Below are 19,344 nucleotides of genomic sequence, written 5' to 3'. Positions count from 1 at the left end.
ACCAGCCTACCGATCGCGATTGCACACCTTACCAGATTTGACCCACAATAAATTTTTAAGTGCAACACTACTGTACGTACTACTTACGCAATGCAGCTATCCCAGCAGGCTTTGTGCGCGATTCGTTCTGGAAATTTCCATGTATAGCGAAAGCAATATTCACGTGCACATCACGTTACTACGGTGATGGAACGCTTGGTCGCCCGTACTAGTAGCATGTATGCATCAACAAACGTAGAGGGCAGCAACAACACTGAAGTGTGTTGCTGCCCTCTACGTTCGTTGGTATGCATGTTCATTCATGCATTATGCACATGTATGTACTGTGACGTGCACTGTTGTTGTTTTTATCGTTCTGCTTGCATGCGCATATGACCTTAGTTATTCGAATTCGCCCATGCTTTGGAGTACATAGGAAGGGAAATCAGGTAAGAATTTTTACAGTTTTTACTCATGAATTCAAAATTTTAAAAGTGTCTTTTCTGAGCTTTCGAAGAATTTCAAAGTGAAGAAATTTATAAAGCAGAAGAAAGCAGAATTTGAGGTTTGTAAAGCAGAAGAAAGCAGAATTTCAGGTCTAGAAAGCAGAAAACTTTGGGCTTTAGTTTAATTGATTTTAATACAGCAAAGTGCATTATTCGTTGGAAAAAATGTTATATAACGTTTTAAAACAATAAAAAAGCTCTATTTGGTTTTTGTCTCGCCTGCATAGCAGAGCAGAGCAGAGCGTCAACAACAAATCTTAACCTAAGGTTAAGTTTTTGAAATGACATCATAACTTAGAAAGTATATGGACCTAGTTCATGAAACTTGGACATAAGGTTAATCAAGTATTACTAAACATCCTGCCTGAGTTTCAGGTCACATGACTAAGGTCAAAGGTCATTTAGGGTCAATGAACTTAGACCATGTTGGGAGAATTATTTTCAAAATCTTAACCGAAGGTTAAGTTTTTGAAATAACATCATAACTTAGAAAGTATATGGACCTAGTTCATGAAACTTGGGCATAAGGTTAATCAAGTATTGGTGAAAATCCTGCACCAGTTTCAGGTCACATGACCAAGGTCAAAGGTCATTTAGGGTCAATGAACTTTGGTCAAGTTGGGGGTATTTTTTGAAATAACATCATAACTTTGAAAATTTATGGATCTAGTTCATGAAACTTGAACATTAGGTTAATCAAGTACCACTGAATATTCTGTGCGAGTTTCAGGTCACATGACCAAGGTCAAAGGTCATTTAGGGTCAATGAACTTTGGCCAAGTTGGGGGTATTTGTTGAATTACCTTCATAACTTTGAAAATTTATGGATCTAGTTCATGAAACTTGGACATTAGGTTAATCATGTACCACTGAATATTCTGTGCGAGTTTCAGGTCACATGACCATGATCAATGGTCATTTAAGGTCAATGAACTTTGGCCGTGTTGGGGGTCTTTGTTAAATTACCATCCTAACTCTGAAGTTTATGGATCTATTTCATAAAACTTGGGATATAAGAGTAATCAAGTATCACTGAACATCCCCTGTGAGTTTCAGGTCACAAATTCAAGGTCAAAGGTCAGTTAAGGTCAATAAACGTAGGCCATGTTGGGGTAATTGTTGAATTGCCATCATAACTTTGAAAGTTTATGGATAGAGTGAATGAAATGTGGACATTGGTGTAGTTGACAAGTCTTAAGTCACTGTTCAAATGTCATATATGGTCAATGAACGTGGATTATGTCATTATATGAATGGTGTTTTTGTGAATGATTATTTTATAGTAGTTTTCAAAGTTAGCACTGCTGCTATATTAAATCGCGTAATGCAGGCGAGACTGCCAGAGGCGTTCCACTTGTTTAAAATAAATTTTGTATTTTTATTACAACCCTGTTGTAAATCAAAATGTTATTATGTAAACCAATGATATTCAATAAAGTTCATTGTTAAATATCAATTTATATTTCATTGCTTCACTTGTTTTTAATGTCATTTTTTAGTTCCAAAGAAATATGCTTTTGACTCAACAAGAGGGGCCTCTGCTTCAGAAGATGTAAATGGTAGATCGGTAAAAAAGGTAAATTTTTCCTCCCTATCATTATAACATATAATTTTCCAATAGGTGGTTGCAGTAGTCATTTGTTTGTGGGTCATCCGTCCTTCCATTTTAGATTTCATTCCTCTAATGAATAAGAAACTGTTTGGTGGATCAATCTTAAACTTGATCTAAGTATTCATTTATTTTGTAGGAGTAATGATAATCTGAATATTTTGGGGGTATCAAGGTCAGTGACCAAATAAGTTATTATACAGTGCGTATCAAAAACAACAGGACAGATTTGAAAAGTCTGTTAAATTTGTGATTTAAATTATGATGTCTATATTTTGGTGTCAATAGGTGCTCTGAAGTCTTATCTTTCAAATGCCATTTGAAAAAATTTGTTTCATTCATGCTTGAGCGAACACGGAATGTTTTTGTCTGGGGCTAAAAGGGAGGCTTGCGCCAAAATGGCATAAAATGAAAGATGTGATGATCGGACTTCTTGCTAATCAGCAGACTTCCTCTTAGCCTTTTCATTATCTTTGCCATGATTTTCGAATTATGGTGTCAAATTTCATTAACATTTTTTGCTTGCATTATTAATTGGGAGAACTTGTAATTATTCAAATTGTATGTTATTATGTGAAAAAATTATGTTATGGTACCTTTAAAAAACACAAGTCCTATTTTCAAGGGGTTATTGATTCCTTGACCAAGTTTAATTATGTGCTTGACAGGACAAACAGGAAAGGATCCATGACTTTCAATGGCAATGGTGTTGAGTCAATTTAGAAGGAGCTAGATATATGGCAGATCGGATAAATTGTATTTAAAAAGTTGTGAGCGAGCGAAGAGAGCAAGCAAAAATTTCCACCTTTTTTATTAAAATATTCAATTCTGCTATAGATTTTGACATAATATTTTTATTCAGAAAATAAATCATATTTCACTTTATATCTTTCCTTTTACTTCCTTTCCACTTTTTTTTTATATTGGGGGGAGCACCCCGAGCCCCCGCCCATCTGTATGCCACTGTTCAAAGGCACCATAACCTTTGTAGCACACAATGAAAGGATAAAAAAATACACGTTCTCTCATACTTCGGTTGAAAAAAAATTGTTTTTGCTTAAAGAAGGAATATTCAAAGCTAAAAGAGAACATATTCAAAAGAAACAACAACAGAACAATTCAAGAAAAAAAAAATTTTTGAAAATGAATTTTGACCGCATAATTCGAAAATTATGGCAAAGATAATGAAAAGGTTAAGAGGAAGTCTGCTGATTAGCAAGAAGTCCGATCATCATATCTATCATTTTATGCCATTTTGGCTCAAGCCTCCTTTTTAACCCCAGACAAAAACATTCCGTGTTTGCTCAAGCATGAACAAAACAAATTCTGTCAAATGGCATTTGAAAGATAAGACTTCAGAGCACCTATTAACACCAAAATATAGACATCATAATTTGAAACAAAAATTTAATACATATTTCAAATCTGTCCCGTTTTTTTTTATATGCACTGTATACATCCATATATCGTGTTCTTACAATAATCCACAAAATGATTGAGGGGCTAGAAATGCCATAGTTTATTTAAAAAATCTGTTGTGCAGTTATGATAAAGCAGAGACTTCAACTGCACACATTTGAAAATCAATTTTTTTATATTATTGTTGTGATTTAGTGGGTAGTTCACTTCACTCTTGATCTAATAAGGGTTAGTGGTTCAAAACCATCTAGTGCTAATGCCCTTTGATAAGGCTCTGATCTACATTTTATTGTTGTGATTTAGTGCTTAGTTCACTTCACTCTTGATCTAATAAGGGTTAGTGGTTCAAAACCATCTAGTGCTAATGCCCTTTGACAAGGCACTGATCTATATTTTATTGTTGTGATTTAGTGGTTAGTTCACTTCACTCTTGATCTAATAAGGGTTAGTGGTTCAAAACCATCTAATGCTAATACCCTTTGATAAGGCACTGATCTACATTTTATTGTTGTGATTTAGTGGGTAGTTCACTTCACTCTTGATCTAATAAGGGTTAGTGGTTCAAAACCATCTAGTGCTAATGCCCTTTGATAAGGCTCTGATCTACATTTTATTGTTGTGATTTAGTGGTTAGTTCACTTCACTCTTGATCTAATAAGGGTTAGTGGTTCAAAACCATCTAGTGCTAATACCCTTTGATAAGGCACTGATCTACATTTTATTGTTGTGATTTAGTGGTTAGTTCACTTCACTCTTGATCTAATAAGGGTTAGTGGTTCAAAACCATCTAGTGCTAATGCCCTTTGATAAGGCTCTGATCTGCATTTTATTGTTGTGATTTAGTGGTTAGTTCACTTCACTCTTGATCTAATAAGGGTTAGTGGTTCAAAACCATCTAGTGCTAATGCCCTTTGATAAGGCTCTGATCTACATTTTATTGTTGTGATTTAGTGGTTAGTTCACTTCACTCTTGATCTAATAAGGGTTAGTGGTTCTAAACCATCTAGTGCTAATGCCCTTTGACAAGGCACTGATCTATATTTTATTGTTGTGATTTAGTGGGTAGTTCACTTCACTCTTGATCTAATAAGGGTTAGTGGTTCAAAACCATCTAGTGCTAATGCCCTTTGATAAGGCTCTGATCTGCATTTTATTGTTGTGATTTAGTGGTTAGTTCACTTCACTCTTGATCTAATAAGGGTTAGTGGTTCAAAATCATCTAGTGCTAATGCCCTTTGATAAGGCTCTGATCTACATTTTATTGTTGTGATTTAGTGGTTAGTTCACTTCACTAGGGCCGTCTGCACCATCCCGAAGTTTCAAATTAGCGCGCTATTTCTGATCCGGCAAATTATCCCGATCTGAAAAATCTCGAGATAGTTGGCGGTGCAGACGCAATTATCGCGCTAGTTCGTAGGATTAATCTCGAGATTGCAATCCCAAGTCAACTCGGGTTTATTTGCAAAATAGCGCGCTATTTTACGAATTATCCCGCTAATTCGTCGGTGCAGACGCACTCGAGATTGGACTCGGGGTAATTTATTCATGACGTCAGTCCATAATGCAATTCGCGTTCCACTTCCGCCTTGGTCAAAACATAAACACGTGCGAAAGTCAACTTTATACATGCGAATAGCGTTCATAAGCAACGATGGTGTCCCCACCAGTGAATGGATTTTGGGAGAGACCCCGGGAGAGACCAGACCGAAGGGGGAGGCGCTCATCGCATCGACGATGGTCATATTCAATAACAACACTGACAGCAGTGTTGTCTTATTCCTTCGCAAAATGTGAGCAAATAGCATTTCTTTCCTCCTTCTCCCTCTCTCTCTCTCTCTCTGTCGTTGCCTCCTACTCCGCCATCATATTTCACGAAGAATACATCACTTCTTCACTCGCTGAGCTGAAAGGATTGTTGCATAACACCGGTTGAATTCGGCGAAAGTACTAGTGAAAGGAGTTCATTGCTTGCGCTTGCATATCGCGGGAAGTTATTCAAAAGCGCGGGCCGTTGAAACTCCAAGATCCGAAAGTGCGCATGCCCGGAATATCGGGCTTGTTGCCTCGCTCGAGCAGATATAGCTCCTCGTGGGATGGTGCAGACGGGGTTTCTTGAATCTCGAGATTAATCGCGAAGAGGGCTGATCGGGCTAAAATCTCGAGATTGAGCAAACTCGGGATGGTGCAGCACCGCCTACTCTTGATCTAATAAGGGTTAGTGGTTCTAAACCATCTAGTGCTAATGCCCTTTGACAAGGCACTGATCTATATTTTATTGTTGTGATTTAGTGGTTAGTTCACTTCACTCTTGATCTAATAAGGGTTAGTGGTTCTAAACCATCTAATGCTAATGCCCTTTGACAAGGCACTGATCTATATTTTATTGTTGTGATTTAGTGGGTAGTTCACTTCACTCTTGATCTAATAAGGGTTAGTGGTTCAAAACCATCTAGTGCTAATACCCTTTGGCAAGGCACTGATCTATATTTGGCATTACGGTACCTTGTTAGATGCAATTGTCAATGTACAGTAATGAGATTAAATGCACACATGTGAAATATCACATGGAAGGAATGCTGCTTTTGCAGTGGAGATTGTGCACTTCTTCTGTAGAATGGTGATTGAATCCAATGACATGTTGAATGGTATATCGGTACAGGATGTATTAGGCTCAAATAAAAATATATGATTTTTGTCACACTTATTCAATTGTGTACATGTAGCTTAAGTTATGATTTCATGTAACTTTATTGATTCTCCAGACTTACACTTACTTTGATGCTTTCAATACACCACAATAAAAGTCATATTCATTGTTCATTATTGCTTTTGTTTAAAACCATTAATGTGACGCGTTATCAAAGAAGTCCATTTAGTTTTCTCCATTCTAAAAAAATAAAATAAAAGAAGTAGTAGTTGTAGCATTAGTGGTAGTGGTAGTGATAGTGGTGTTGGTGGTTTTATTTCAAATAGAAATTGTAAGCAGCTCAAGAGCTGAATATGTATGTTTACAGAAATTACAATGTGGCAATGAATAAATCAAATTTCATAACTCAAATTAAATATCAGACAACAAAGTTAATTGAAATGGGTCAATCCACGTCAAATCAACCAATTTTTAGACAATTTGTCACCCGACCCCCTTCGATTTTCTTTAAACTCGCACCAAATGTTCCCCCAAGTGTCTGACGGAAAAAAATGAAATATTTTGCCCCAAGGTCAAAGGGTTGCTAAGTTATGGCCTCCCTTAGCAACCAATGTCTGGTCAAACAATAAAGTTTAAATAAAATTAGCTATTTTTGATTGACTGCTGGAGCCAAGTTTGATGATGCAGTGTTCTAATTTTCTGTAAATTGGAAGAACTTTATAGTCTTAACACACACAATATAATTAGACGTGGATCTGACCAGCCGTTATTGCGCACAAGGTCGCCGAACATGGTGTTAAGCGTCCAAGTCAATGTTTTTGGGTGCATGTTTGGAGGCTCATAACTTCCAAATTCAATTAGCTTAGAACCCAATATTATGCATATTTGAAGACTATGACTTGCTCAACAGACCTACAAAAAATTGGCCCTACCATGCGTGTCAATTTCTTGTAGGGCGCCCTCAAAGTTGGATTTTTTCTAAAAGTTGCCAAGTTCAAGGTCACAAATCACTCCTCGTCCCATCCAAGTGCGACCCCAATTTCTGTATACTGATAGACATTTACCTATATTTTCATGGGATACTTAAAAATTTTTGTGACCGAAATGTTTAATAGCTGGTTTACGCATTCGAAAATGGTCGTAAACACCCCAAAATTGATGTAAAACGACACGTACAAGTTTTCAGCACATTTCAAATTAGGATAAATCCAAAATGAAAAGGGAGAAATCACTGGTATTGTCTGTAATGGTAGTCTGTAATGAGTACTAAAAGGATATGCATCACAAATAGTTTGTCTTATTTGCAATGACCTTGAAAAACACAGCTGAAAATCATCAAAAACAATAAATCGGGTCAATTTTCCGTAATGATAGGGCGTTAAAATGTGTTTACACCCACTTTCACTTGTTGGTCATTTCAATACTAATGGTGACTTTAAGCTGATAATTGCAAATCATGTTCTTTTCTGGTTCTATTTTAAGCTCCAAATAATATATAAAGTCATATCTTTATCTTTTGACCTTGACATTGATCTAAAAATAGCTATAAATGCCCTAACATTAGCATATTCACAACACATGAGCTTTACAACACATTTCAAAATTGATTTTCTCACAGACTGAATGCTTGATCATATGGATATTTGCAGTATTGGTAGTCCATAATGAGTACTTTGAAGATATAGTATTAATTAATTGTTCTTACATGACAATGACCTTGAAAATACAGCTGAAATCCACACAAAAATTCAATAATCCGCCGATATCCCATTATTATAGGTTGTTTACACCCACTTTCACTTGTGTGTCATTTCAATACTAATGGTGACTTTAAGCTGATAATTGCAAATCATGTTCCTTTCTGGTTCTATTTTAGGCTCCAAATAATACATAAAGTCATATCTTTATCTTTTGACCTTGACATTGATCTAAAAATAGCTATAAATGCCCTAACATTAGCATATTCACAACACGTGAGCTTTACAACACATTTCAAAATTGATTTTCTCACAGACTGAATGCCTGATCGAATGGATATTTGCAGTATTTGTAGTCCATAGTGAGAACTTTGAAGATATAGTATTAATTAATTGTTCTTACATGACAATGACCTTGAAAATACAGCTGAAATCCACACAAAAATTCAATAATCCGCCGATATCCCATTATTATAGGTTGTTTATACCCACTTTCACTTGTGTGTCATTTCAATACTAATGGTGACTTTAAGCTGATAATTGCAAATCGTGTTCCTTTCTGGTTCTATTTTAGGCTCCAAATAATACATAAAGTCATATCTTTATCTTTTGACCTTGACATTGATCTAAAAATAGCTGTAAATGCCTTAAAAATTGGCATATTCACAACACCCGTGAGTTTTACAACACATTTCAAAATTGATTTTCTCACAGACTGAATGCCTGATCATATGGATATGTGCAGTATTGGTAGTCCATAATGAGTACTTTCAAGATATAGTATTAATTGATTGTTCTTACATGACAATGACCTTGAAAATACAGCTGAAATTTATACAAAAAATCAATAATCTACCAATATCCCATTATAGGTTGTTTACACCCACTTTCACTTTTGTCTCATTTCAATACTAATTGTGACTTTTAGCTGATAATTGCAAATCATGCTCCTTTCTTGTTCAATTTTAAGCTACAAATAATACATAAAGTAATATATGTATATTTTGACATTGACATTGATCTAAAAATAGCTGTAAATGCCTTAAAATGTGAATATGCCCATTTTAAGGCATTTACAGCTATTTTTAGATCAATGTCAAGGTCAGAAGATAAAGATATGACTTTATGTATTATTTGGAGCCTAAAATAGAACCAGAAAGGAACACGATTTGCAATTATCAGCTTAAAGTCACCATTAGTATTGAAATGACACACAAGTGAAAGTGGGTGTAAACAACCTATAATAATGGGATATCGGCGGATTATTGAATTTTTGTGTGGATTTCACCTGTATTTTCAAGGTCATTGTCATGTAAGAACAATTAATTAATACTATATCTTCCAAGTACTCATTATGGACTACCAATACTGCAAATATCCATATGATCAGGCATTTAGTCTGTGAGAAAATCAATTTTGAAATGTGTTGTAAAGCTCACATGTTGTGAATATGCTAATGTTAGGGCATTTATAGCTATTTTTAGATCAATGTCAAGGTCAAAAGATAAAGATATGACTTTATATATTATTTGGAGCTTAAAATAGAACCAGAAAGGAACATGATTTGCAATTATCAGCTTAAAGTCACCATTAGTATTGAAATGACCAACAAGTGAAAGTGGGTGTAAACACATTTTAACGCCCTATCATTACGGAAAATTGACCCGATTTATTGTTTTTGATGATTTTCAGCTGTGTTTTTCAAGGGCATTGCAAATAAGACAAACTATTTGTGATGCATATCCTTTTAGTACTCATTACAGACTACCATTACAGACAATACCAGTGATTGCTCCCTTTTCATTTTGGATTTATCCTAATTTGAAATGTGCTGAAAACTTGTATGTGTCGTTTTACATCGATTTTGGGGTGTTTACGACCATTTTCGAATGCGTAAACCAGCTATTAAACATTTCGGTCACAAAAATTTTTAAGTATCCCATGAAAATATAGGTAAATGTCTATCAGTATACAGAAATTGGGGTCGCACTTGGATGGGACGAGGGGTGCTTTGTGACCTTGAACTTGGCAACTTTTAGAAAAAATCCAACTTTGAGGGCGCCCTACAAGAAATTGACACGCATGGTAGGGCCAATTTTTTGTAGGTCTGTTGAGCAAGTCATAGTCTTCAAATATGCATAACATTGGGTTCTAAGCTAATTGAATTTAGAAGTTATGTGCCTCCAAACATGCACCCCAAAACATTGACTTGGACGCTTAACACCATGTTCGGTGACCTTGTGCGCAATAATGGCTGGTCAGATCCATGTCAAATTATATTGTGTGTGTTAAGACTAAAAAGTTCTTCCAATTTACAGAAAATTAGAACACTGCGTCATCAAACTTGGCTCCAGCAGTCAATCAAAAATAGCTAATTTTATTTAAACTTTATTGTTTGGCCAGACATTGGTTGCTAAGGGAGGCCGTAACTTAGCAACCGTTTGACCTTGGGGCAAAATATTCCAGAATTTTTCGTCAGACACTTGGGGGCACATTTGGTGCGAGTTTAAAGAAAATCGGAGGGGGTCGGGTGACAAGCATCGGTTGATTTGATATGGATTGACCCAAATAGGTAAAGTTTTGTTTACATTATGCAATTATTATGCATCTGTCATTATTTACTTGTAGGTTATTCTTCCAGCAGATGAGGAGCATGTTATTATTAGTGAGATCTTGAAGTACAAAGAAGCCAATGACAGTGGTAGCACTGTGTCTGGCAGACTCACCAACAAGAAACTCACGGTAAGATACATGTATTGAGGCATCTACTCTGATATTTCACTGGCCAGGGCTTTCTTGGATCAATCAATTTTGCAATACACTTGCCAATGATTAGATCTGCATTTTATAGTACTTGTAAGGCAGATCATAACTGCTACTTGGAAACAGTTATGCTAATTTTTTTAAAAGATACAAATTTAAGATCTTGGTCATGAGATTTCATTGTGGAAAAAAATTACATTGTGAAAGTGATAGGGAACCGTTAATTACGATGTGGAATCATCAAAGTGATGAGAAATTAATTACATTTTTCTTGTAAGTCTTCACGCTGTGCATGGAAATATGTATGGACGTCATTGTTTAAGCTGTTATTTTCATGTTACATGTCTGAAGAGGAATTCCTTGAATTTGATAATGAGAAAGGGGTCTAGTTTATGTTTTATTACCATACATTCTAGTATATACTGGTATGTATTGTTTTGGTTCCTGTGTGGTGTCCTCAAGTTGATCTGTGTATCTTTTTATGGAATCTTTAGGATTTATACAATGCCCTTGAAGATGTTGGTTTCAAGCACAATCAGATATGTGATTCCATGCGAAGTACAGTCAGCTATGGTGGTGATCTTCACTCTGCTTTGGATTGGCTTTGTCTTAATCTCACAGATGGTAAGATACTTAAGAGTTACAAGGTTTTGATATATTTCCTATTAGACTAATGGCTTTTGGTACATAGCTAGCCTCCATTGAATTTTCATTCACATTGTAGATACAAGTTATGAAGAAAAAAAGTCATATACACCATTATAAAACATGATCACTTCAACTCTAATGAAGAATATTGAACATTTATTGAGTTGAAAAGGGGAATGATTTGTAATTGATATGTTGCTATTACCACATGAAATTTAGCCTTTCAAATATACTTTTGTTTCTTGATGTGGGTGTATAAAGTTCTAAACAGATATGTATTTAAATACATTTCTGCTTTTGAGGTTTCTGTGACAATGATCTAATATGCATTTAGTGATCACTCTGCCAAAGTCAAAGGCTATTTAGGTAATTATGTCGTGTCGGTGCAGGAACGCATTTTCGCTCATTACATGCGTGCGGAAACACCCCTAGGAGCACACATAAGGGCATTGCGTAAAGGCATTTCTGCACGGGTGAGGTGCGCAGAAGTGTGGTGCAATTTAATGTCTGAATATTAAGTGTTGTAGCATCAACTCATCCATTTAACAAATCAACTTCAGACTTGGCTTGTGTATGCAGATGTGCTGGTCTGATTATATTTTGATTTGAAGAGGTAAAATGTAACGGGTATCATGCATCTATAAACATTGATTTCTCCTGCACAGACTACAGAGGCTTTAGATTTATACTCAAGAATCATACAATATTGTTTTATCCTTTGATACTAAGAGATTTTTTTTGGTTGCTTTTTGTGTAACTCTGTGGCAGTTTGGAATTAATTACCAGTAACTACACTGTGTGAATAACAGTGATAAATATTCTTTATTATCTTATTCAGCGATGCATTAAAAACGGGTATTTTGGTCTGCATCAATTGCCCATGCAGTATCAGAGCGTATCCCTAAAAAGGACCAAAATCCGACGAATATCCCATGATAGGCTCCTGTACAAAATTTGCTATTGAATATGAGACCTTATTCAACAGTTTACTGCGCAACCGCAAATGTGTGAAATATACAATGCGTAGGGGAGACCCGGGTTAGTTGGAACGCAGGGTAAGTTGAAACATTGTAATTTTCTTTAACGTCTTTAAATAACGTCTTTAAATTTCTGCAATACTGCCCTCAATTTATTGCCATGATATCAACAGCCAACCACCATATTACAGACAACACATGTGCAACAAGCCTGGTGAAGTTAGAAAGGAATTTTTGTTTTTTGACCTGAGTAATTTTTTCTCTTTCAGAAATGTTTCATTATCTCAGAGAAGTTTATAGATCAAGTTGACCAGTTTGGGGGTATAATAGACCCTTGTACCAAGCTACAAAATGAGGTTATTAATATGCCATGGAGAAGTCCCTTTTTGGGGCTGTAAGCTTATAAATGTCAAATGGGCCTCCGTGGTTAGTTGGAACAAAATTGAAGGGGCTAGTTGGAACATGTTCCAACTTACCCCAAACATAATTATGAATAAAAACATTGGATATGAGAAAAAAATGTATATAGTATTTTACACTCTTCTGAACATGTATTGTATACCATTCTTGTTTTGTTTCTCAGTTAGGTCTGAGTGTGCATTTAAGGCCTATTGTAGGCCCCTAATGCAATATTAACCCTTATCAAACTGGGGGGGGGGGTCAATTTCAGCCCCCCCTCAAGAAATTTCGTCACTACGCCGTCGCGCAAATTTTTTTTACTACACTGCTCACTGACTTTTTACTTTCAAGTCTTGCACATCATTTGAGACCAAATTTGCGATGCCTAGGTGCGCGATTTCGAAATTACGCAACATTTTGTACGTGCACGTCGGACCCAAATTGCTCAAAAAATTGCTCAAAAACGTAATTCCATGTACAAGGTCAATGCAAATTGTGTTTTTCAACCGAAAATCATAAATGTATGATTATTGTTACTTTTGTTCGTTCAAATGGATTTATTTTATACTATTTATGATCGCAAAAGTGTCTCCGACAAAGAAATACAAAGAAATACAAATTTAAAAATACATAAGAAATAATTTTTTTTAAATTTTTTGTGGATATTTGTTATAAAGGTAAAAATTGATACTCTCACCAAAAATTAGCATTCTACTAGCTTAATAAATAGAGTTAAAGGAAAAAAAAAAGAAAAAAAATTAGGGCAAATTTCATATGCTTATTTGCATAATTAGTTAATGAAAATATATAAACAATTATTTTTGTCATGTAAATTTGATGCCGAAGTACATGAAATTGCTGATAGTACACTTAATTGCATGTAAAATCAAACGCGCACAAATAAGCAGAATTCTACTACACAGTTGGCTTGCGTGAGTGGCTGAGTGTATAATAGGAAACATAAAGTTCAATAAATCAAATTTTAATATTTTTAAATTGAAAAAAATAAAGCAAATATGCTAAAACCATGTAATATTACGGTTGTAAGTAGTTTAAGTATTATTCTTAATTGACCATGCAGTGTTCCAACTTACCCCATACCATATTCCAACTTACCCCATACCATGTTCCAACTTACCCCTATATGGGGTAAGTTGGAACGCTTGCGATGGTCTTGTTCAAGGTGGATTTTTTCAGTAACCATCATAGAGTTAAAAAATTTTATGGGGTACATTTGAAGCCCTTGGATATATACTTCAAGCTGATATATAGATAGTTTCTCAAATAAAATCTATTTGGATTTTACAGCCATTTTTGTAAAAAATGTTCCAACTAACCCCGGTCTCCCCTACAACAATGAAAGCAATGCGATGTGCAGCACAGAGCACATTGACACTCAATGATGTCTTAATGAACTACATGTAAGTCGCATGTTAAAGACAAAATTGGTCCTAATGAAGTGATGTTGCCATAATGTGATAAGTGATATGACTTGTTCAATAAAATTTCTCTCCTTTTTTTTTTTGGGGGGGGGGTGGGATAATTGATAATAATTGTATTGGATGGCTTTATTTCATGAAATACCAGTAATATTCCACTCGTTAGGGCCAATATTCCACTCATCTGCGATTCGTGGAATATTTGACAAAACTCTTGGAATATTTCTGGTATTCCATTCCGAGCCATCCAATATTTTTTTTAAATCAGATCAGCTACCAAGTGGATTCACAGAGAAATATGTCCAAGATGAAGCAAAGAAGAAGGACAGAGCTAAATTTATTCCGGAGGATGAAGAAAAGGAGAAGAAAGGGAGCAATACATCTGGACATAAAAATAAAGAGAAAGTATGCAAACAGTATGTAAATATGTTGAAAACTCTTTTGAAACAGTCGGCAGACTGTTACTTTTATTCCTAATAATAACATTAGCATTATTTCATAGTTTAATGAAACAGTGATTTTTTTATCACACCGCAGATACATCTTATACCAAATGAGATATAGGTTTTGTCTTGAGACAATGTACTTATACTCAGTCTCCATTTACCAGTGAGGATTCCAGTCTGTATTTCATTCAGTATTTACATAAGGGATGCTGTAAATTAAATTTCATCGATCAACATATCTGACATAATTCCTTATACTTTTAAGATACAACAGTGGATTATCAGTTTCCCCAGAAAAAAGTATAACTGTGAAAACAAAAATTTAATATTCAAGACCCTGTTATAATTCATTAAATTCAGCTTTGTTTAACCTACCAGTTTCCAGTGTTATATATTGATATATTTGGCTCTAAAAACATCCAATTGCTTAACTCAGAAAGTTGGTAACAACCAGCAGAGCACATCAAGTAAGGAATGGACTATACAACGATATGCAGAGATTAGCAGTGATGATGATGATGGTCTAAAAAATGATGGACAGCCGGATTCCTGGAAAAGGGAGCCAGTAAGTATCAGCATTGTCCATTTACTATTACACTTCATTGTGTACATGATGGGATTAGTTTATCCATAGGCTCAGAATCAGTGCTCAAAGTGATTGTCCATCACTCTATGTATTCCTACCAAATTAAGCACTATAATGTCTGTATTTCATATTAATATTGATTATTCTTTGCTATCATAAAGAATACTCAGTTTTTTAATTTAAATTAGTAAGAGCAAATGCATTAGTCATTGAGAAGGATTTACTAAATAATCAATTTCTATCAAAATTCTAGTTGAAATCACTTTTAAAAGAAATTATTGGTTAAAATTTTATTTGTGAAATTATGTGTTAGTTCAGAACCACGTTTCGAGGAATGGCAGATTTGGCTGCAAAAGATGTCTCGATATGACTTGATGTCAGGGCTTTATATAGAAGGTGTTAATGAAACATCACAGTTGAAGGACAATGCAGACTTATCATATTCATGAACCTCTAATAGTCCCCTCCAGCTTTGTTTGGGTTAAAGTACTTTCAATCCAAAGTATGTCTTTATTTTTGTCAGCACTCCGCTACACCCAAAAGGCCCAGTATTTCAGCCAGCTTTAGATCATTATGTTAATACTGATTACATTGTTTGGTTCATTGAAATTCCATGCATGCAATTATAACTGAATTTCACATTTTTATAAACCCCTCAAAAAAGTTTGGAAATCTGAGTTTGGCAATTAATTTCTCCCATCTCCCGATTTTACACGATGCGTAATTGATATCATTCAAAAGATCATTTAATTCTCTTTAAAAGGATACCATGCTTGTAATGATCATGCCACGAAAAGAGCAAGGTTCAAAAGTGTTGGATGAGGTCTGAATTGAAAAGCTGCAAAACGAGCAGAAATAGTCATGAAGGGTCATTAAAGAACATGATTCTTTGTCTGTGTCAATATAGATGAAAATCCATTCAAATCAAGCCCCTGCTTCTTCATTTTTGATGTTTTGTTGTGATTTATGTAGTGAAGGTTCTGTGAGATAACATGGTTTGAGTCATGGTTTGAAATACCCATGCATATTTGTTTGTTGTTATGTGTTTGCTTGTGCAGAAGTGTGTTTGATTCCATGTTAAGTTGATGTTAAGGTGCATGAAAACAAAAGAAACCACTGAGAAACTCACTCATCACCATGGAAAAAAAGAACATTGACTTTCAATATTGTGTCATTTTGCAACTTTTGAATTTGACTTTGCCCCACATTTCAAGGCACTTCACCTCCATGTGAACCATAATCATATCATGTATGGTATCATTTTAAAGAGAATTAAATGGTCTATTCATTGGTATCAATCACACATTAATATTCACTAAAACCGAAGAGGGATTATCAATCAAAGTCAGATTTCCAAACTTTTTTTGAGGAGTTTATTATCTTGCATTGTTTTACTATTAATCCAAGACAAATAATTGAGATTGATGAATCTTTTGTACTTTTGACAGAATGAGTACTATAAAGAACTCAAAGCTTTAATATCTGAAACTCAAACCCGGGCTACTGAAGCCAAGATGAATGGTGATAAAAAGAAGAAGAAAGAAGCAAGTGAAATGATTCAAAACTTTGTGCAAAGTAAGTAAATAGTATGAATTATACACACAAGTGGAATACCACGCAGTACAAATGATATTTCAGTATATGGCTCTTTCATGTTAAGTCATTTTCATTAATAATAATTTAGACTTTGTCATTTGTCTGATGTGATTTACAGTTCAATGCTCAGATATGATTGGTAGATCATCTTGAGTTCAATTCTTGAATGAAATATGTTGGCCTATATGCCAGTTAATTTTTGTTGAAGTGTTTGGAAGTGAGTTCAGTGATCATTTATAAAGACTGGCATCGGCTTTCATGATTTGACACCTCTTGGGTGTTAACCCATTCACAGGTGTTCTCCATTAACTTGTGGAGAATCAAGTTTTTTTAGCCGATATATGTTTTGTAATTCCTGTGTTTCATGATACATGCATTGCCAATGTTCATTATCTTGAGAAGTTTGTGGATCAACCACTTTTACTCAAGACATATACAATTGTATTATCATCTGTAGAATTTAAAGAAAATTAATGGAATGATGAATTTCAAGAGAAAGGAAGAATAATAATCATTACTTTGAAAGACAAACACTGATTTTAATGCATGGTTTAGAGTACACTGTATTTGTCCAATATCAGGATAAGAGTGACGTCCCAGTAAATGAAACAAAAAATACATGTGTATTCTTCTGGCTTTGTATTGCAAAATCTTCATCTCTTTTCCTGGTCTTTCCCCAAATCAGGCAAGGAACGTCTGTGATTCAATTGTATTAAAAGTCAAATTAGCTGAGCCCTAAAGATGTAACTATGTACAGAAATCTAATTTACCTTCCACTCAGCTGGTGTTATAGCAAAGTGTCAGATTTCCTAATCTTTTTCTTCATCATCCTTAGTCATGGCAGAGGTCGAGCAACATCCGCTCTTTGACCCCAAGGTCAAGGTTCAAGAGAGGCAACTTCCTGAACCTCAACACCATCATAACGCTCAAGCTACTTCTTGTAGTGGTGTAGATGATGATGATGCTGGAACCTTTGCTTTGTTTGATGCTATGGAAGCTGAAGCAGAATCTGCACCTTTGCCTACCTCCGAATCCTCAACTGAAAAGAAAGGTGTGAATGACCATTCTTGCCCTGTTTCATAAATTTTTGCATCATTTACAAAGATATGGAACTATATAACAAAATGTATGTAGGGTAATAATGACAATTAAACAAAATTCAATGTATTATGACAGTAGTATGTTATTTGCCATTGATGATAAATGTATGGAACCAGTTTCAAAATTGTCATGATTATATGAAGAGGCCTTTATACTGCCACTGATATGATCACTTAAGATTAACTTGTTGACTTTTGGCAGTGCTTACAATGGAGGTTTTGCCCTATGTGTAGCAAGTATTTGTCTTTAATTCAGATTGAGGGGAAGTCTGATGTGTAAATGATAAATGTTATTGATATATGTTATTATTGATAATTGTTATGATAAATGTTAATTCTTTTACAAAATATGCTAGAAAATGGGTCATTCATTTTTTCTTCTGGACTCCATTTATGATATATGGGTTATGGTTTTCTTGTCCCTATGCTAACAGTAGGTGGTGCCGGAGGCATTACATTTCTGTGTTATCTGTCCATCCACCCAACTCAGGAATTTTTTGACATATCATCTTCAAACTTGGGTCTTAAATGAATATTGGAACTATGATCTGATAAGTTCTGCAGGTGTCAAAGGCTCAAGGTCACATATTCTTATATAATGTTAAATGCTTTGTACTTGTGATAGGTCATTAACCATTTGAGGTATCAACTTAAAAGATGTGTGCTTACTGGAGTGACCAGGTTTAGGCACCTCCTCAAATGAGGTTTATTTGATGGTTTTAATATAATCAGAATAAAGTATGCAATATAGTTCAAATCTGGCAATGGCATAAGGCATAAGTTTTGGGTGTGTGCAGTCAAGAATCCATCTAGTTTCCTTTTTATTTTCATGTTAACCTTGGGTTGGGGCAAGAAAGGGATTGTAGTATTAAGTTCAGGCTTGCAGTTAGAATTTTCCTGACCGTATTATTGACTACAATAGCAATATGATGTGTTTTATAAGTATAAGTATACAATTCATGAGATATTGCCGTATATTTGCTCTACTTATTCAGCTGAAGCAGCAGCGCAATTTGATGTGAGAGATTTTTCCTACACAAACAAGGTGTGGACTGGAAAGTCTCCCAAGCAATTCTTGATTGACTGGTGTAGAAAGAACTTCCCAAAGTCTAACCCTCCCAAGTATCAGAAGATAAAAGCACATGAAAACCTTTGGAGATGCAAGTTAGTCTTACTCTGATTTTTGAAAATATCTCTTCTTAGATCGCATTCTAAAACTGTCCAGTGTATATAGGCTGACCAGTATGATTTTGATTTCTTTTCCAGTGGAAGGACAAATCCACCACAACAAAAGATTTATAAGAATAAAAAAAGAAAACCCAACAAGAATAACACTGAAAATTTCATCAAAATTGGATGTAAAATAAGAAAGTTATGACATTTTAAAGTTTCGCTTAATTTCACAAAACAGTTATATGCACATCCTGGTCAGTATGCAAATGAGGAGACTGATGACGTCATCCACTCACTATTTTTTTATTTTTATTATGTGAAACATGAAATATTTTCATTTGTTCCTTATTGTCAAGTGAA

At 34.9% G+C, this 19,344-nt stretch overlaps 1 protein-coding gene across 1 annotated transcript in view; it reads left to right on the top strand.

The window, feature by feature from the left end:
• LOC129257084 (ATP-dependent RNA helicase dhx29-like) overlaps window positions 1–19,344 on the top strand; it is a 42,732-nt gene that overhangs the window by 2,280 nt on the left and 21,108 nt on the right. The window contains exons 2-9 of the mRNA XM_064097265.1: window positions 1,985–2,061; window positions 10,486–10,599; window positions 11,115–11,244; window positions 14,352–14,488; window positions 14,966–15,094; window positions 16,564–16,690; window positions 17,547–17,762; window positions 18,807–18,975. Coding sequence (XP_063953335.1) covers window positions 1,985–2,061; window positions 10,486–10,599; window positions 11,115–11,244; window positions 14,352–14,488; window positions 14,966–15,094; window positions 16,564–16,690; window positions 17,547–17,762; window positions 18,807–18,975 — 1,099 coding nt within the window. The remainder of the gene's footprint in view (window positions 1–1,984; window positions 2,062–10,485; window positions 10,600–11,114; window positions 11,245–14,351; window positions 14,489–14,965; window positions 15,095–16,563; window positions 16,691–17,546; window positions 17,763–18,806; window positions 18,976–19,344) is intronic.

Source organism: Lytechinus pictus, chromosome 3 (assembly GCF_037042905.1).
Source record: "Lytechinus pictus isolate F3 Inbred chromosome 3, Lp3.0, whole genome shotgun sequence".
NCBI classification, from domain to species: Eukaryota; Metazoa; Echinodermata; class Echinoidea; order Temnopleuroida; family Toxopneustidae; genus Lytechinus; species Lytechinus pictus.
The sequence above is the reverse complement of the archived record's forward strand: the minus strand, read 5'-3'. Positions and strand labels throughout refer to the sequence as shown.